This window comes from Pomacea canaliculata, linkage group LG7 (assembly GCF_003073045.1).
Source record: "Pomacea canaliculata isolate SZHN2017 linkage group LG7, ASM307304v1, whole genome shotgun sequence".
NCBI classification, from domain to species: domain Eukaryota; kingdom Metazoa; phylum Mollusca; class Gastropoda; order Architaenioglossa; family Ampullariidae; genus Pomacea; species Pomacea canaliculata.
In genome coordinates, this window is record NC_037596.1 from 18,046,563 (window position 1) to 18,067,240 (window position 20,678).

The 20,678-nt window shown below is 34.3% G+C and overlaps 2 protein-coding genes across 2 annotated transcripts; one reads left to right on the forward strand and one right to left on the reverse strand.

Moving 5' to 3' along the window:
- Window positions 1–5,419: 5,419 nt before the first annotated feature.
- LOC112568053 lies at window positions 5,420–9,263 on the reverse strand. Its single transcript, XM_025245072.1, has 4 exons — window positions 8,213–9,263; window positions 7,102–7,467; window positions 6,316–6,597; window positions 5,420–6,143 (listed from the first exon to the last, which is right to left on the reverse strand). Exons 1-4 carry the CDS (start codon window positions 8,295–8,297, stop codon window positions 5,818–5,820), a joined length of 1,059 nt encoding a protein of 352 aa, XP_025100857.1. The 5' UTR covers window positions 8,298–9,263; the 3' UTR covers window positions 5,420–5,817.
- Window positions 9,264–9,427: 164 nt separating this feature from the next.
- On the forward strand, window positions 9,428–20,329 carry LOC112568059. The gene is made up of 8 exons (XM_025245082.1): window positions 9,428–9,731; window positions 10,688–10,813; window positions 11,424–11,555; window positions 12,034–12,213; window positions 12,539–12,604; window positions 14,565–14,664; window positions 15,210–15,325; window positions 15,799–20,329. Exons 2-7 carry the CDS (start codon window positions 10,717–10,719, stop codon window positions 15,304–15,306), a joined length of 672 nt encoding a protein of 223 aa, XP_025100867.1. The 5' UTR covers window positions 9,428–9,731; window positions 10,688–10,716; the 3' UTR covers window positions 15,307–15,325; window positions 15,799–20,329.
- The last annotated feature ends 349 nt before the right edge of the window (window positions 20,330–20,678 follow it).

The window sequence follows — 20,678 nt, forward strand, 5'->3', positions numbered from 1 at the left end:
GATAAACAATTTAAAATAGTTTATACGAGTTAAAATAAGCTTTTTTAGTATGGGAAAGGCAAACATTAAAAACTAAGAATGAAATAAAAAAACTAATGAAAACAAATATTTATTTATATGCTAGGTTGATAAAGGGAAGGAAAACATTGTGTAGTAAGAAAAGACAAATATATTGTTAATGATAAAATGGAATGTAAACTGATGGTAGACGATACAGATATAGATATATAGGTTAGACAGTTGAAAAATCCAGTCTGATAGTAAATATCTATAGATGTAAAGATTTGTGTAATGTGAATTTCTCTTTCTCTCTTCCTTACACACACACATGCCTTTAACACAAGTCTTTACATATATACACACACACTTCCTTATTGACACTTTTATATTTGCTATACACTACATTAAATTCAATGTCAATAGTGTTTTGTACAATTTATAAATACTACTGTTTCATTTTAATAATTACAACAGAGTTAAAATATCTAGTGTCCCACATGTACCCATGATGAAAATATGTAATTCATTTTCTTGTTTTCTTGTGAAAGTGCATTCAATGCATTTACTCTCATATGTTTTACTAAAATCTTAAAATGAAAATGCTAACATTTTTTTACTTATCTTTCTTTTTTAATTTTCTTCCTTGCTGCCTTTCTTTATTTAGCTTCATGCTTTTGTTGTTTAGTCAGAAACAATTATGTGTTATAAAGGACGAGTGGCTTTAGTCTCAGAATAACTAGCTATCTTGACTTGTTTCATTATGAAAGTGGGACTTGTAGATCTGTATCAATGTATAACATTTCAGAGTCATGACACTGTTTAGGATTTTTTTTTTTTTGGGGGGGGGGAAATTTCAGTCTACTGTGTTCATATATATGATGCTAATTTATATATTATTCGACAAAATAAAATGTCTTAAGACGTAAACAAATTCTGCATTGGTTTTCTTAACTCGGACCTTCCCAGTCATCTTTTGTTGAAGTGCCTGATGAAACAAGGATGCAACTGCCACACTAGGGATCGTGACCTGCTTAAATAGTCCGGAAGTTATGTTAAGTGAACACAAGCCCATAGGTACAAACAGGGACTTAGGCTTTGCAATGAATGTCATACTGTATGTCCTCCTAAACAGAAATAAAAATAACTTTATTCCGAGCCATCAAATGTAAACCGTCTATGTTTTCAGATGTGACCTTTCATATGCTCGTAGAAAAAGGTGGCCGGTTGTTGCATGCCTTCTAATGCAAACTACAGCAACACTACCAAATTTATCCGTAAAATTATACAGAAACAGCAAATCAATGCGCTCATATACGGAAAACAGAGAGAGTGGTGTGTTCTCTTTTGTAAATCTTTCACTCCATTCTATTCTAAAATTGAGTTTCAAATGAGTTTTATTGGGTCAAACTGAGTGCAAAATTGGCCAATAGCTAAAAGGTATAATATGCAATGAAAAAGATAATAAAAAGTAAAACATAGTAAACGCGTTGTTCTAACTCTCCAATTCTCGTGGATTAGCCTCCAGCTGCCCCTCACATTATAATAGCCTGATGTATCACTGTATCACCATCATTATTCCCTTAACAGGTGGACTCCAAGTGAACGGTCAAGCCCTTGGTATCAACCCTCGACTAGTTCTGGGGGATGTGGGGGGCGCGGTGACATGTAGCAGAGGTGAAGGAGGACTTTGGAGTCGGTCTTCAACACCCTTGACTATTGTTCAGGCTTACAGTTCTTTGATGTTTGTTAACCAGTGTTTCTGTTCATTATCTTGACGTCGTCCATCTTCTACATTTCCCGAAGGACTGTTTGTGTTTCTTTTAGGAGATTTGGAGCAGTCTATTAAAGCCCGCATTCAGCTTAGACTTCATGGGCTCCTCTTGGTCAGATGGGTCCACTTTTCACGATTGTAAAGCTTAATAGATGCGACTAGTGACTGGTATACCTTGCATCAATTTGTTTATTTACTCCTGTGTGTGTAAATGTCTGTATGAGTATATATGCCTGCCCTTGTTAGCAAAGAAAAATTTCTGTCTTGGGTTACCTCGACAGACCATAAAGTCTGATTTGATTTGATCTAGTAGTAAAGGATATATTTCTGCTACCCGATATTTTATTCGGTCTCATTTTTATTCAGGAAAACAATATGACAGAAAAACTGCAAGATATAGATTTTTTTAAATTCACGATAACATGATGGAGTGCACATTTAGGCAAATGACATTTTAAAAAACTATTGGCCATAGTAAGTGAAGGTAGTCTTTGGTTATCACACTATAATTATAAGACATATCCAGGGCTTCTGCTTACGCAAAAAATTGCGTACAGTACGCATTAAAAGTTCGGAGGACCCCTTCAATTTTCGTCAATGGGGTCCCATTCAAATTTGGGCGAAGAACAGGGACCCCTTAAAAATCTGAAGAAGGGGTCCCTGGGCCACCAAAGAATTTAGCTTTAGTAGAAGCCCTGATATCAATAGTATATAAGACTCATATATTTGACATAAGAACTGCATTTGTGTGTTTAGGGGTTGTGTTATGTGCTTGTATGTGTGCGCGCGATCCTTCGCTGTCCGTAGATATCCACTGATGTGGGTGTTGGGCAACAGCGTAGGTACTTTTTATGGATGTCGCTGTTGTATGTCATCTGTTAGGTAGTGCTTTCATTAAACTGCATTTCGGGGTTGGTTATTTAAACATATGTTAATAAGAAGCATAACTTTATATCCATTCTAAGTAGTGATAGAAGAAAAGTTACTTTTCTTGTTAGAGTGAGTATTGAGAAAAACAAATACTGATCTCTACAGTAATTTTTTTGTCGGAAAACACCACCATTGTTATTGAGCGGCCAGTCAGTTTTTTATTATTATTTAATGAGTGTTGCTTGCCTTCATTTTGTTGTTTGTTCTTTGACCGTTTGTGTACGGGCCAATGCTCTTGATTCATTTAAAACTATTTCTCTCTGCGTCTGTGGTATGTGACGTACTCTTGAGGATTGAGCTCTCTCTTCAGCACCTTGAGTGCTGTGCAGGCTGACAGCTCGCTTATGTTCGTTAACCGCCGTTTCTTTTGACTACCGTTACATCGTCCCCCTTCTACATTTCTTCTGACGACTGTTTTCGGTAAGGTGTCATGTTGACCGCCATGGCCAAACTCAGACAGTTTCCACCGTTTGACTGTTACTAGCAGAAGTTCCTGAGGACCGACCAGGATGACGCCGACTAAAATTGGTCTTTTGTGGCTGATTCCCCCTCTGAGATTTGAACCATAACCTTCCGACTTCATGATGGCAGTGTTGATCTGCTTTTATCGAGGAAGTTTGTTGAATGGTAGTACGAACTCGGTGTTTATTTAGGTCGCGATGGTGTTCCCGTCACAGTTTCTGTCCTTGACACGACGATCTAGTCATAGCTGAGGTGGTCACAGTTTTATATCAGCAGCCATATCTCTGTCCCATAAAAGCCACGTGGCAACTCTCCCGGCAAGGGCAAGGTCACCAACGATTGGTGCGATTCATATTGTTTGTATTAGGTTACGATCTTGCAGAATGCCTTCTCCAGAATATTCTCAACCATAGCAGAAAAAGCTTAAGCTAATGAAAGAAAGCAGTTTCCCTATGCACAAGTTTTATTCGACTAACGTGTCATTAAATTAGGGAGTGTGTATCAATGTGTATAACATCTTGTTGAAGCAGTGAAGGCAGCTTATTGTCAGCCTCACATCATGTTTACTTTTCTCTCCAGACAGGTTCCCCCAAACTTTGTTTACTTCCTAGTCAGAAGAGTATTCGACATGATCACACGTGCAGTACTGCAGCTGTACTACCTACACCAACTTAGCATAAAATTATATGGCAGATAGTAAATTATTTTACCATAAATATTGAGCACAATATTGTTTTCAAAAGTAAAAATTAGGGAAAATGATATCAGTTTAATTACGCAGATTTTTTTTTTATTTTACTTCAAGAACTGACTAAATCATCACTGTTAATGGCAAAGTCATCGCCTGATGAAAAAGGCATTTCAGCATCTCTAAACAGAAATTATATTTTTTGTGGATGTTTTTAAAAAAGCAAACATTTCTTACTATGTCTTTTTTCCCCTATAACTGAATCCTGATTTATTGGGGTAACACAATATAACTACATTTAAAAATGCGTACAGATGAACAGGCATATCATTACACACCTGCAGCAGTCTATATTTGCATCTATTATCGTCTAAGGAATGACACTGCGTGGGTCATTTGTCTTTCAACATGATGCCTCTCATGGCTGTGTAAAACGTAAGCTTGATTGGAGACATTGAACGAGACATGAAATTGAGTTTTGGTTGGTGACTGCCGCGCTGGGACTTGAACCATGAACTAACGACGTAATGGATTGAACGGCGGAGCTAATCAGCTTTTATGGAGGAAGTTTATTTAGGTCTCGACGATCTAGTCATAGCTGAGGTGGTCACAATTTTACTTGAACTATAATATCCGTGTCCTTTCAAAGCCACGAAGCAGCTTTCCCGGCAAGGACAAGGTTATCAACATGTGATTTATGTTGTTTGGCTTAGGTACCGGTCTTGCAGCATATTGTCTCCGACATATTCTCGATTAAAGTTCATAAAAGCCAACAGTTTGAATATTTACATGTTTTACTTGACCAATGCAATAAATAATTGCGGAGTGGGTATCAATGTGTGTATGCTTAATATTGTTCTGATGTTGCCTTTGTGTGCTTATTTTTTTTTTAACTTGTCAGGTGTGCATTGACTATAACGTAATACTTGAAGAAGAAAAGTTGTCCATATCATCATCGTCGTTGCCGTTGTCACTGTTATTGTTAACTCCTGCAATGCATCACATTCGTTACACTTGACACCGACATCAGCCTCGTGATGTCTTTGGACATGAACACAGCAAATGACAAACACCAAACTAATTAATCTCTCACTGATGTTGGCTGGCTCTGATGCCGCAAATGTGTCACCACATTAAAAATAGTATGTACTTATATCGGTCGAATATTCTCGAAGTTTCCTAATGTGACGTAGCTGTTTAGCTGAGAAAGTTCAGCGGGCGAAGGTAAGCCAAAAGTAATATACACTCCACCGAGTGCTAATGGATACACGATAAAAACAGGAAACCTTTTGTTCAAGGTTTTCAAACAGACATGGTAAGAATAGCTGTGTGACCTTGTTTTAGTTTGTCTGTGAATGTTTGGAGTTGGGTGCGCTTGTGTAAATAAAAGATTGAAGGGGTGAGTTATAAACACACACACACTAATGTTCAAAGTATAAAAACGACGGCTTAGATGATAATTAAATGTTACCATAGTAACACTTTGTTGAAACAGTGACAGGCAGCTTAGGGTCAAGCTCACATCACGTTTGCTTTTTCAGGCAGATATCTAAGAGTTAGGTTGTCCCAAAGTTTGGATCAGTGTTGTGTTTATTTCATCGTAAAGAAAATGCAAATCGGGATCGGAAGAAACGGTTGCTGATACCGCGATAGATTCCCGTAGTGTGAACAGGTTCGCGAAACTTCCACACGTTTCCCGTACGGCTTGAGATTTGAACAATAGTTTATGGAGCTCTTATAGATTGTTGCTTCTTGTCACGGAACACTGTACGGAAACATAAATATAAACTCCCGCATCTTTTACTAAAAGTGAGAGGTATCGTAGTTTTATAATAAAAGGTTATTCTGAATGGTCAGATGGAAAAAAATATATTATTAGGTATTGTTCACTTTAACTACTAAAACACTATTTTAAGCATTTAGTTTTCTACTTGTTTTTACCTCTTGATAGCAATGTGCTGCATACTCAGGAGTGTGTCAGATGCGAATCATACTCACCTAAATGTTTATTGAAGACTAATGTTTCTGAAGATCCTTTTTCGTTGCGAACACTTATTGCCCACTGGATTCCTTTTGCACTGTCGTCATTATTAACGAGGACAGTCAAGAGCAGGTGAGGGGGGATACCAGTCAGACTGCAGTTAACATCTATATTCTTATTGCCTCCTAATGACAAGGGCATCACCAGACATTTCTCGATTTCTGTGGTGTGAGCCTTGACTTTCACTGTCCAACGTTCATGTTCAGCACTAGCTGTGACTTGTGGATGTTCTCCCATGAATTGGGGAGGACCTGAAGGTGTTAAAAAAGTTTGGCTATTAGTTAAAAATTGTATTAACGATAGCTTGCAAAAACGGGTGATTCATTCAGACAAACGAAGGGTTACACAGAGATGTCTAATACAAACGCACACTCAAAAGATATACAAACATTTAAGGCTTTGTGTTAAAATAATTTTACTCACAATTGACGAGAAAGGACACTGATATATTCTTTTTCGATGAGTTTCCTTCACATCTGACAGTTGGCCAGTCTTCTTTACATCGAGCTGTAAGTGAAAGAACGAGATGTTGTTCGTCCATAAAAGACTTCAATTCTGCCCCGTGTTCGTCCAGTAGACGAAAGTTGACGGGAGGGTTTCCTTGGTCGAATAAACAGGAAATGTTCACCTCCTGGTACTCGTTAATAAAATGATACCCATTGACGTCTTGTCCATTTACTATTAAGCTTGTGACACTGGATGGGTCTGTGTTGTATAAAAAGAGCAATGCGCATAAGAATTAAAAATTAATGCCATAAGAAAAAATATATAAAAAGGAAGTAATGAAGGAAAAAAAGGAAGTATGAGGTAATCAGCTGAAGAACTAAGAGGAAATGACGAAAAAACTAACGAGAATGAGAGAACAAATAAAATCAACGAACAAGCAAACAAGCAGGCGAAAGAAAACATTTACAAATACTAATTCCGAATAAAACGGAATAAAACTCATTTATGTACCAACAGAATAAAATACCAACATTATTGAACAAATATGTATGCAGTGTTAACATTTTAGAAGCTACACAATAAGGTGTTTAAAAAATGGCACTAAAATCTAATATCTTACGAAGAACTGAAGGAAAACAAAAAATTACGAGGAGTAAGATGAATTGAAGAATCACCACAACTAACAGTCGCATATAATGTAACAATGCTTTAAAATTGTTAGAGAGAGGACATAGTTGTAACATCCAGCACAATACTACGTACACGTGACAATTAGTTGTAACTCCTGTTGCATGGCTGTAAAATTACTAAACCGGATGTCTTTCCACAACCAGTTCCACTCCACCGCTACGTGAGTTCTGTTCACTTTCCTGTACAACTCCGCAGGTCCGGTGGGAGTGATGCAGCGAACCGAAGTGTTTGGTGTGGGAGTGCAGGTGTCTCTCAGGTAGGTTACCGTGCCATCATACTCCAGACTTCCACTTCTTGTTCTTGTGTAAACCTTCACCTTGTAGGGTGTATTAGAATGACTACAGGCTGAAATGTTCATTCCGAATGTCACATTGGCAGAACGGTTTTCCGAGACCGACAAAGCGCTCTCGTTTAAATGGTAGAACTCCAAGACTGCACCTGCAATAAAACGTTCGTATAGAGTATATATACATGTATATAAACAAAAGAGATTACTGCTTGTATATTGTATTTTGAGTTTTTTAAAATACATTTAACAAATCACAACTCAGCAAAACCCTTTCAAAAATTTATTTATGCACCGTAACTCCCTATCCTGAAGCTACACCTTAGAGTTAGGCACATGGATGTGCTTTTTGAAATTTACTGGAAGTTTATTATTACAATGGGTGAAAACATCGTCATGGAACCATTGACTTCGTTGTTTTTAAAGAAATCTTTCTACTGCAAATTTTTTGCATTTTATTCATGTCTCAGTGCTTGTTCACCACCTTAGAATGCAAAGAATGAAGTAAAGGGAGAGACTTTAAGCATCGCAAAGTACGAGAAATCAAGTCTCTCATGTTGCACAGCACAAAAAATATTGATGCTTTGTTAAAATACAAGTTCATCCCTCAGTATTCTTGAACTTTCACATGCATCAAACAGTAATGACATTTTAAAGATTTTAAACGAAAATAAAATCAAAGACTCCTTTAGACCGAATCTTTGTGCTTTGATACTGTCAGTTATTACATTAAAATAATTGTGATTCTTCTTCTCTCTTTGTCTCTTTTTCATCCCTTAATCGGCTTAATGCATTATTAAATACCTTCATTACATTATGAGTTATTAATATACTTTTATACACACATTGAAATGAAATAAAAATATTAAAAAATGATAAGATTAAAAGAACACTTACATTTTTCTTGCTTTGAGTAAATTATCGCTTGACAAACAAGCAATGCGACTGTAAAACAAGGTATAGAGTAGACTTGCTGCAGCATCCTGTTTGGTTCTTTTCATTAAAGAGTTTCTATGCTCTTAAGCGTACAGTTTGCATATCAGTAATAAAGAAAAATATGTTTTCTAGTTTAACACACTGCTTTGAACGCTTTTCCCTTGACTAACCTTCTCCTCATCCAGGACACATTAAATATCAAGTAAGAAGTTTCGGTTTTCTTTCATCAAGCAGTGTAAACACTGACGGGGAAGACTTCGCTTTACAGTGGAAGAATTACTAGGAGACAATTTCCCTTCTGTAGATAGTAGTGTGTCACAGAGTAGACAAAATACGTATGAGTTGTTCGTTTTGACCTAGTAATCTTTGAAGTGTATACGTGTCATTGCAAGAGGGAACGGAAAAGTGTAATGTGAAGCAACCTTTGAGAAATCATCCAGAAGCTGTCTTAATGTTCAGACACTAAAGAGTTGGCAGCAGATTTACACACAAAGATTGAAAATTGTTGCTTAATTGTAACATGTCACGACATTTCACGATTATATGAACATTGATATATTACAATGATGTTACAGAAAATTGGACTGTATATTTTTCAGGCTTATGTGTGTTCAATCTCCTGCTGCTCCTTCTTTACGGAACCTATACCGTGAATTGTCTTTAAAAAAAAAGAAAAAGAAACAAAATATATATATATAAAAGAGAACTTAATGTAGTAAAATTTTAACATTATACATAAGACTATTTTCAATTTACTTTTGATATGGACAGCCTGAATAATAACCCGGTGGCTTATGACTTTCAAAAAATGTTTTGTGCCTGATTCGTAACAAGCTTCATGTTTACTTTTTTATTCCCTTCATGTGCTTACAAACAATATAATCTTCCTAACTTTGGAATCAAAGCAGGTTACCATATACATTGTCTATATCCCGAAATGATAGCTTTCCGCTAATTTTACAAATCCCTCTTTAATTTAAAACGTGCGTTCAATAAATGGTATATAAGCAATATGCTTATTTAGAGTGATTGATTTATTTATTTTTCATCCACACCCTAAGCTCACTGTAACCAAGTCACCTCTTAAAATAGACAGGGCGGAGCTCAGCTTAGCCCCGCCCCTTTTCTAACCGGATAACTGTTTATCTACCTGTACATCTACCTGCACAGAACAGACGAAGCTCGACCGCGGCCGCACGTCTTTCTCTCTTCGGACTAAAATCCCACTTTAAGAGAAGAGCAACCTTTAGTCGAACAGCAGTTGTTGGACGGAAAGAAGAAATTTATTCTTCGGAGTCAAATCCTGTGCAGACTCTTGGACTCCGTCCAACAACACTTTCCTCTTCCTGCGCTTTCTTGGACTTTTTAGCGTTTGTGCTGCAAAAGATTCGGAGCATATCGACTGTGTCTTATAAACTGTTCGACAGCCGCTTGCACATCAAAGCAAGCCAATAAAGTATACGCCACTCCTAAAGTCTTGGTAAGTACTTAGATTTTTTAAATATATATTATTTTTATCACTCACTCTGACAGTCTCTGTTATCTTTATATTTTTATGCATTGCTAAATAAAGCTGATTATTTTTTGTTTCTGTGTTGCTATTTTGTTTTTACTATAACGGAGCACTGGGGAGTAAAGTCAGAATTGTTGACTTCCATATGTTTAAAAATACAAGAGCTAACAGTACTATATATATATATTCCCGTTATTCCCTAACACATCATCTCTTCATCTTGTAACAATAGAAATTACAATAATCTTTAGCTCCTGCTAGTTCTCCGCTTGGACAATGTTCACAATATGATAATATAGCTCATTTACTAATTGCTGCTACTCTCGTCCTTGCATATCGGGTGTGGCGAACCTATAAGAAAAGGGTTTATGGCTGGAACATTCTAGAATGCACATGAGCTGGAACGTTCTAAAATACTCCTGAGCGTGGAAGCCTTCCATTGGGTAGGAAAGTTGCGCGCGCATCCAGTTCAAAAGCGTAAACATCTGTTACACTGGGGTCAAGGCCATATCATTCTTGCGATGTTGCTTTTTATAAATCTAGAAACATACATTATAATTGGTTTAAACCGACAACAGCATGGCGCATCAAAAAAAAAAAAAAACAAATAAAAAAAAAACAATAATTGAATCAATCACCTGATTTCTGTTTAGTTTGTTTTTATTTATAGTAAAAAATGATTAAAGTCTCAATAAAAAGTATAGAAACAAATTGTTTTATTGAACTTTTTCTTAAATTCATTTAACATATTTAAAGGTCTCAAGTTTGTAGAAAGTAATTATATAGACATGATTAAAATTCGAATCTGCAACACTATTTAGTGTCATTTGTATCTGTTAGTGGTTTCTAGTGGCATATATTTTCTGCAAATCCCATGTTTGCAGATAATTAAGGAAGGAAACATTTCTTTTTACTATTTTTAGGGAGTTACAAGTACCACATTGCTTGAGAAATGGCACGTCCAGCAAATCAAGATCAGCTTTTTAGCAAGACACAGATCCTATTCTGTGTGATTTGCATGGTCCTGATGCAGACTGATTTTGTGCAGGGTAACAATAAAATTTCCATGTTTCATAAAACACTACTTGTTAACACTATTGTGTGTTATTTGAGACATTAGCATATCATGGTCTCAATTTCTTTTAATGACAAAGGTTTTTTTTTTAATCAATTAAATGTTGTTTTTATCTAACTTAGTACGCACACCTTACTACGAAAAGTGTCTGTAAAACACAAAAAAAGGCATAAGTGTATGTGACCTAAAGAAAATACAGAAATTCACTCTGTTTTGTTTAGATACTATGTTGTGATCACAAAGGGGTTTAAGTCTTAACCAGAATGGTTTCAAACTATCTGAAACCTTTGAAATTGCTATCAGTATATATTGCATCACTTAAAGCTTACCTGCATGATATGTCAACATCGTTTTGTTATTTGGATTAAAATGAAATATGATCTTTAAACAATATATTGTATTCTATAAGAGATATTTCACAAATGAATACTAAATTTTCTACAATCAGGATAATAATATGCCACTGTAGTGCCATATGCAGCTAGTTTAGATATATACATATCTCAGGAAATTTACATTAATAACAAATACACTTCATGAAAGAAAACCATATGACTAGTGTTATTTGTCTTTTATTTTCTAAGCTCAAGATTACCATTGTGAAGTGGAAATCAGCAGAAAATGCATCAGTAAGGTAACCTGGACCATTCAAGAGAAGTATGCTGAAAAAGGGAAGTCATTCACTATTGCCTACAGAACAACTGAAGGAAAGACTGGTATTTAATAATGCTTTGAAACATATTAACTTCACTTTGTTCGTGACTAAAATATATCTTTTTCTTTACAAATTTTTATTATCTTGATGATTTATCAAGACATTCATCAACTTAACAGCTTAGTTGGTTTTAAAACATTATATCATTATTAATGAACAAAATATATATGAATATACAACTATAAACTATAATTTTTTATAGTTATATGAATTTTAATAATGTACAATTTTATTTTAATCAGTAATAAATAATATAACAATTATTGAAAAGATCAACAACGATTATATGGCGTTATCTCCCTTAGAAAAAAACAAGGGAGAAAAGTCGAGATCAGTAACTTCTACCGCGTAAACAGATAAGTACATCAGAGAGAGAAAGAGCGTGTGTGTGTGTGCAACCTTTGTGTCTTTTACTTTTATTTATATTTACTATAGTTGCTTTGTGATGTGAAATCAGTGTTAAAGACTTCGCGTTGCAGACACCGCAGTCTTGCTGCACTACGTGGGGTATTACCTGTGTGAAGCTGCGGGAGAGCACACCTGTGATGAAGGCAACAACAGCACGTCCCTTAACAGAAACACTACGGCCTGTGTAACTAACAGAACATACACAATTGCCGCTGATGGAGAGGATGATATGCCTTGTACACCTGCACAAAGTAAGATCTGAAGATGTGAGAAGACTTTACAGTGACACAACCAGAGAGTACACATGCCTGTGACATACCTGACAAAAGCATAGAACTTTATGATTATAGTTTGCTGTTCATATCTAGCGATCATAAAATTCATTATTGATAGTAGTATATATAGCATATGCACAAATATGTCAATTGTCAAGAGTTTTGTTTATTATGAGATAAGCACAGTTAAACTTTAAATCATTGGTGAAGTAGTTGCTTTGTGTATACCATTTTTAATGTTTTAGAAGACAAAACATGATAAACTGAAGTTTGCATTCTATTTTTTGCTTCTTGCCAACAGCTCAGACTGAGCCATCTGGATCGAATCCCTGCAAAGACAAACAAAATGCCACTGATTGCTCTACTGGTAAGCCTAAAAAAACATTCTAAGTATTAATTAAATGACATCGAATAGAAAATTATAGGTTCACCATGCTGTACAATAATCATCTTTAACGTTCCAGGAAAGTATATTAAAATTCTACTTGACAATAAGGTTATTTTCTTTAAAAACTGTGTCAGTAGGGGGCTATATTGCATTCAACATTTTTATAATAAATCTGGAGTATTTCTGTCATTGGATGAAATTAATGTCAAGTATCGAGTCATAATAGAGTTACATATACGGGATGTACTAAGATAATTTTAAAAAATATTCAGCCAATAAGCATTTTAATTAGGTACAATGCAGCTTTAGAGATACCCAAATATTTAAACTAATTTTTTCTATAAAGAAAGGTTCTAAATATTATTATGAAATATTGACAGAAAGCCTTGCGTCCAAATGTTGTGATCAGTGTTAGAACAAAATGAATAACCAATTATACTGGAGAAATAATCTTTTCAAACGTTCAAGAAATAAAAGATATGAAATTGAAATGGTTTCAGAGTAGAATCAATCACAGAATTATTGGTACAAACTCCCTGGCAAAATATATGGAGCTAGAAGTCACTAATAAATTCACCTTCTGTGGCACTGAAAGGGAGACAATTGAACACCTGTTTTTGGCACTGCAAGATAAGCTATTCTGGACAAGCCTAGAAAAGGCAATAGTTGAAAAATGCACTTAGAATAATAATTTAATACCAAACCTGTCTCTCATAGTATTTGCATATGAAGTAAATTGTCAGATAGATAATACACTAATTAATATGCTATTAGAAACAAAGTTTTTCATCTATAAATGTAAATTAGAAAAGAAACAGCCAGACTTAAGAGTTTTTATTCTACAGCTAAGCAGAAGATACAAGATTGGGGAACTTAAAGAGCTTATTAACATGAAATCACAAGAATTAATAACAAGCTATGTTGACTATATTAATTTTTTAGTCAGAAATTAAGTGGGTAGCAAAAAACAATTCCGTAATGCCCAATGCATCATACTTTAGTTTGTATATCAGTATTCATATCCATATCTAAGCATAAATTAGTGTTTTCTGTCTTTCCTCAATATAAAATTTTATGATTTGTTCCGGGATAAACAATTTCACATTTTAGAAAACATGTAACCATAGCAGAACAGAATGCTGTGAACATATAGGTCCCACAGAAAGTATATGGGGCATATGTCTTTCCACCAGAAAACCTATTTGGCATTTTGTGCTGCTAGGGAAATGAGAAAGGCATTTTTCCGGGTACTAACTTGTGCTCCTACCTACTATAGTAAACTCTTCCATTGATTTTTAGTCTCTCATTCAAGTTTTTTGGTATATTTTTTCCCACGCAGTACATACCTATATATTGATGCTGGCAGATAAAGCAGAGTACTATATAAAAGTTACATTGAGTAGAAATACAGTGAACGTATGAGTGTCAGTTTCTAATTTTTTATGGAAAGTTTATTTGTTAACTGTTGCTTTTAGCATTTAGTGTCATTTATTAAAAAGAGATTTCATAAGATGGTATAGTTGGATGAATTAGTGCCATCATAGGACGTGAATCTTTCTATCCACCACTGTCCCTTAAAATTGGTATCACTTGCAGAGAGAAAGATTTAGTTAAATTCATTTACCTTTGTCGTCATATTGCTGCAAATACTCTGGGTGGGGAGAAGATGTAAAAATAGAGCCAAAATAATGTAATTTTTCCCCAAATGCATTAATCTAATATGTATTAGTTTTGACTCTACATTATTTTTACTGGACTACAACTTAGCTGAAATGTAACCGAAAAAAAAAATCTTGTTTCAAGAACTGTCAGGTAATAAAACAGACATTTATTTTATTGAACTACTGTACAACTAACTGTGGAATCTATGTTTGTATATAATCTTTCTTGTATTGTTAAATATTATATGCATTTATCAACAAAATGTTTACCCTTTCAGACACACTTGCAGACAATTATGCAATCATTGGCATTTCCTGTACCTGCGCTCTACTCACTTTATTCGCAAGTGTGGTTTTCTTTTGGTGTTGTAGGCGACGGTAAGCTTTTGAACAAATTTTTAAAATTAGGCGTGGGGTGAATATCCTTTTACATTAGTGACAACAAAACAGATTGACTTTATTTGGCACTCTATTGTAAAAAGATAATAATAATAACTATACTATGAAATATTATAGTTATAAATAAAATAAAATAATTCATTAAGAAGTATTATTTTAATCTCTTAAACATACCATGATTTTTTTCCATAATGCTGATCATCTGAATTTGTCATTTATTAAATCGAGCCATAGGCATTGTATTATCAGGTTTCTTATAGCCCAGACAAATAAGTTTTAAAGAAGTCTTTATATAACCTAAAATCATTTACTTGACAGCCTAAGATTTTAAAGTATTAATTTCTAAAATTGACGATAGTAAAAGAAGATATAACACTGGTGTCATTAAGAACATGTATAAGAAAAATATTACTTCTAAATAAATTAATCGGTAGTAGAAATAATGCAGTATCATGTACTATATCACTCTTCGTCTTCCCATACTACATATAATAACTTTTACTATAAAAATTACATTTCATCAGATACAGGAAACACATCAAAAATGACATAGCGCACGCTACTGACCAAGAAGGCAAAGAGGAAACAGAAAAAGAAACTTTTCTGGCTGAGGTGGTGTAGAATTATGCAGGTGCAAAGCGTAAGTATTGCATATTGTTATTATATGTTAGATGTTTATATCGACTGTCATGTCAAATTCTCATTCTTTTCTAGTCACCAAGAGGGGATTGGTGTTTAATGCCGAGCCAGCAACTAAAGCTATATCACGGCAAGGCAGCCAGCCCTGGCCCGGTGGCGTTATAGTCACCAAGAAAGCTTGAAGATTAATTGTTTTATCTACAATTAATGCTATTAATAGTCAACAGAGCTTCAAAATTTATGAAAGTAATTAAGTAATAAACAAACTGTACATTAATAAAGGATGTTATATTTCTTACCTTATCAAGCAAATTAAATTTCTGTCAATTAAATTAAAATACTCTTAAGATGTGCAATAAATTCCAGAAAAAATAAGGAAAGAGTAGAAACTAAAATTACTGTTGTTAAAGTTTATTTCATTTACCTATTAATTAATAAACTTGTCTTAACAAGTAAAGATCTTTTTTATAACAGACCAGACAAGTTAGCACTTACACGACAACTTCACCTGCAACAGCTGAAGAAGCATAGGATCAAGGCTTCATGGCCGATACGATTGAATTTGAAGAGGTGAAGAATGAAGAAAACATGACAAAAAAGTCATAGTACATGAGGTTTCTCAAGTCAGACATGAAGATATTAATGAAAATGCATATCAGCGTCTGAACTAAGATGATTAAAGATGAGACAGTCTGCTGTATCTGTCAGCCTTCAAAACGCGTCTCAGCAAATGCGATCTTACTGGAGACAAAATGTTTCCCAGCGTGCGAGCTGTTCCTTGAAAAAAAGCTACACAACTGAAGTCGAAAAAGGACCAAAGTGAAGTTGATGGTTACACATTGCTAAAGTTGATAACAAACGAAAAAGAAGTTTGTATTGACGCCTTGTTGAAACATGAGATGACAAAATATCAACATGTTGGCACATTGCTAAAGATGTTGAGGACAGAATATGAAGTTTGTATTGATGACCTGTTCACTCTTGTGACGACAAAATTGATCTTGATGACGATACATTACAGAAGATGATGAGGACAAAAGAAGAAGATTGTATTAATGCCTTGTTGAAACTTGCGACGTCAAAACTGAAATTGATGATGACAAAGTAAGAAGTTTGTATTGCTTGTGACGACAAAATTGAAGTTGATGATAAACCATTGCTGAAGTTGATGATGACAAACTAAGAAGTTTGTATTGATGCCCTATTGAAACTTGCGACGACAAAATTAAAGTTGATGATGAACTTTTGCTTAAGTTGATGATGACAGAATAAGAAGTTTGTATTGATGCCCTATTCAAACTTGCGACGACAAAATTGAAGTTGATGATGACACATTGCTGAAGTTGATGATGACACATTGCTGAAGTTGATGACAAACTAAGAAGTTTGTATTGATGCCTTATTGAAACTTGCGACAACAAAATTGAAGTTGATGATGAACCTTTGCTTAAGTTGATGATGACAGAATAAGAAATTTGTATTGAAGCCCTGTTGAAACTTGAAACTTGCGACGAGAAAATTGAAGTTGATGATGAACCATTGCTGAAGTTGATGATGACAAACTAAGACATTTGCATTGATGCACTATTGAAACTTGCGACGACAAAATTGAAGTTGATGATGAACCTTTGCTTAAGTTGATGATGACAGAATAAGAAGTTTGTATTGAAGCCTTGTTGAAACTTGAAACTTGCGACGAGAAAATTGAAGACTTGAAACTTGTGACGAGAAAATTGAAGTTGATGATGAACCATTGCTGAAGTTGATGATGACAAACTAAGAAGTTTGTATTGATGCCCTATTGAAACTTGCGACGACAAAATTGAAGTTGATGATGAACCTTTGCTTAAGTTGATGATGACAGAATAAGAAGTTTGTATTGATGCCCTATTCAAACTTGCGACGACAAAATTGAAGTTGATGATGACACATTGCTGAAGTTGATGATGACACATTGCTGAAGTTGATGACAAACTAAGAAGTTTGTATTGATGCCCTATTGAAACTTGCGACGACAAAATTGAAGTTGATGATGAACTTTTGCTTAAGTTGATGATGACAGAATAAGAAGTTTGTATTGAAGCCTTGTTGAAACTTGAAACTTGCGACGAGAAAATTGAAGTTGATGATGAACCATTGCTGAAGTTGATGATGACAAACTAAGACGTTTGCATTGATGCACTATTGAAACTTGCGACAACAAAATTGAAGTTGATGATGAACCTTTGCTTAAGTTGATGATGACAGAATAAGAAGTTTGTATTGAAGCCTTGTTGAAACTTGAAACTTGCGATGAGAAAATTGAAGACTTGAAACTTGCGACGAGAAAATTGAAGTTGATGATGAACCATTGCTGAAGTTGATGATGACAAACTAAGAAGTTTGTATTGATGCCCTATTGAAACTTGCGACGACAAAATTGAAGTTGATGATGAACCTTTGCTTAAGTTGATGATGACAGAATAAGACATTTGCATTGATGCCCTGTTGAATCTTGCGACGACAAAATTGATGTTGATGATGACACATTGCTGAAGTTGATGATGACACATTGCTGAAGTTGATGACAAACTAAGAAGTTTGTATTGATGCCTTATTGAAACTTTCGAAGACAAAATTGAAGTTGGTGATGATTTATTGCTGAAGTTGATGATAACAGAATAAGAAATTTGTATTGAAGCCCTGTTGAAACTTGAAACTTGCGACGAGAAAATTGAAGTTGATGATGAACCATTGCTGAAGTTGATGATGACAAACTAAGAAGTTTGTATTGATGCCTTATTGAAACTTTCGAAGACAAAATTGAAGTTGATGATGATTTATTGCTGAAGTTGATGATAACAGAATAAGAAATTTGTATCGATGCCCCGTTAAAACTTGTGAAGACAAAGTTGATGATGACGACACATTGTTGAAGATGATGATCACACATTCCTGAAGCCGATGATGAGAAACTAAGAAGTTTGTATTGATGCCTTGTTGAAACTTGTGAAGACAAAATATCAAAATGATGTTGGCAATTTGGTGAGGATGATGAAGACAGAATATGAAGTTTGTATTGATGCCCTGTTGAAATTTGCGACGACAAAAGTTGAAGTTTATGATCACACATTGCTAAAGTTGATGATGACAGAATAAGACGTTCATATTGATGCCTTGTTAAAAGTTGCAACAACAAAATATGAAAAATCAAGGTGGTATATTGCTGAAGATCTGGATGATAATTCTGAACTAGATGTTGGCATTCTGCTATAGTTCATGTTGACAAATATGAAGCTTGTGTTGGAATAAAACTTTGGCTGAGACAAATCTAATGCTTTCAAGCAAAAAGATGACTTGGAGAACAAAGACATAAATATGAACTTGATAAGGACGACCCAAGTAGAGACATAAGAAAGACACTGATGTTAAAGATTATGAGATTTTTCAATTGTAAATGAGGACAAAACATTGATCTTTCTGAAGAAAAGATACAATTGATGGTGCATTGAGAAATTTGATATCGGTGTAATGTGGTACTAAAATTGACTGAAAAGGACAGATTTAAAGCTTTTGCTGCTGCTGCTGATGATGATGATAATGGTGAAGATGGAGATACAAAAGTAAAGGACATTCCTGCAGCAGATTGATATTACTTTTATATTTTTGTATAACTGATTTTTTTTAAGTGAACTTTTAACAGTAAGGTAAGAAGTTTTTGAATAATGTCGTTAAGAATTTAAAGTATTTTAGTGTTCACACATGTGCATTGATATGTATTGTTGATTTATTGTTACATTTGAAAAAGTATTGGAGTCTTGGTAAATCCTATGCTTTTAAATAACATACCCACACCCTATCACACGCACTAACATACACACACACCATAAACACATAACAGACACATCCTAAACACAATATTAATGTAGTTTTGAAGATGTTAAATTTGTGTATTATTTTCATTTATATATATTTTTTGTAGTTTTATGTATTCATAGATTTATCCTTTTTTGTTTTCACACTACTAATTTTTGATGGATTGTTAAAGCTACTTATAGGCTCTAATATTTATATATAGCCTTAATTACTAACTTTAAATCACTGGTAGGGCTTGAAATTTAAAAAAATTATTAATTTGAACCTTTTATTTTACAGAAATAAATCTTTTTTTTTTAAAAGAAAGGAACATTAGGTGCAATTGCCTTTAATAATAAAGATTTTATTTTTACCTTTAGTCCTTTGCTTTTTTTATATAGAGTACTGTGTATAAAACACTAGGATCTTATTTGTCTAGGTAATGATACAAATCAGTGTTCAGTTTGCGTTAAACGCCTCAGAAATTAAGTGCCACACATTGAAGTTTACCAGTGTCATATGTAGGTATCCAGTAAACTATAATAATTTTAATAATATGTTGATTTGTATAATGTTAAATTTGTGTTTTTTGTATTTTTTCGTATATATATTATGTAGATTTATGTTTTTACAGATTTATCCTTGTTTGTTTTTACAGTACTAATTTTTCATGGACTGTTATAGGCTCTAAAATATATACAGGCAGTCCTCGGGTTACGTCAGCCCCGAGTTAGGATGTTTCGTGGTTACAACATATGTCCCATTGGCTGTTTAAAGCCTTATTTCCACTTCAGTGGGTTTGTGTCGTAAACGTCGTCACGCAAACTTCGTGTTTTTTATTACTGTTTATTATTCCTCTTTCATTTCATTATTAAACTTATTTTATATGTGTTTTTTGATAATTACTGTGTTAGGATAGGATTTACGTACAGTATCTACGTTTATTCTGACTTGCGAAAATCAGTTTACGACGCGACGTATGAACGGAACAACGTCGTAAGTCGAGGACCGCCTGTGTATATATATGTAGCCTTAACTTTAAATTGCTGTTAGGGAATAAAATAAAAAAAAATAATTAATTTGAACCTTTTCTTGCACAGAAATAAATTTTATTTTTTAAGAAAATGGAACATTAGTTGCAGTTGCCTTTAATAATAAAGATTTTATTTTACCCTTAGTGTTTTGGTTTTTTGTATAGAGTACTGTGTATAAAGCACTAGGATCTTATTTGTCTAAGTAATGATACAAATCAGTGTTCAGTTTGCTTTTAACGCCTCAGAAATTGAGTGCCTTACATTGAAGTTTACCAGTGTCGTATGTAGGTATGCAGTAAACTATAATAATAATAAAAATAACCATATGTTGATTTAAATAGTGCTTCTCCCCACAATTAAAGGCTTGCTCAAAGCAACAATTCTTTATAAATAATTTGTCTTACATAACTTTTGTCTGTGTCAAACTCGTGTCTTGAATTGAACTTCTTGTCTAAGTATAAAACCTATTGTTTATTTGATTATTCA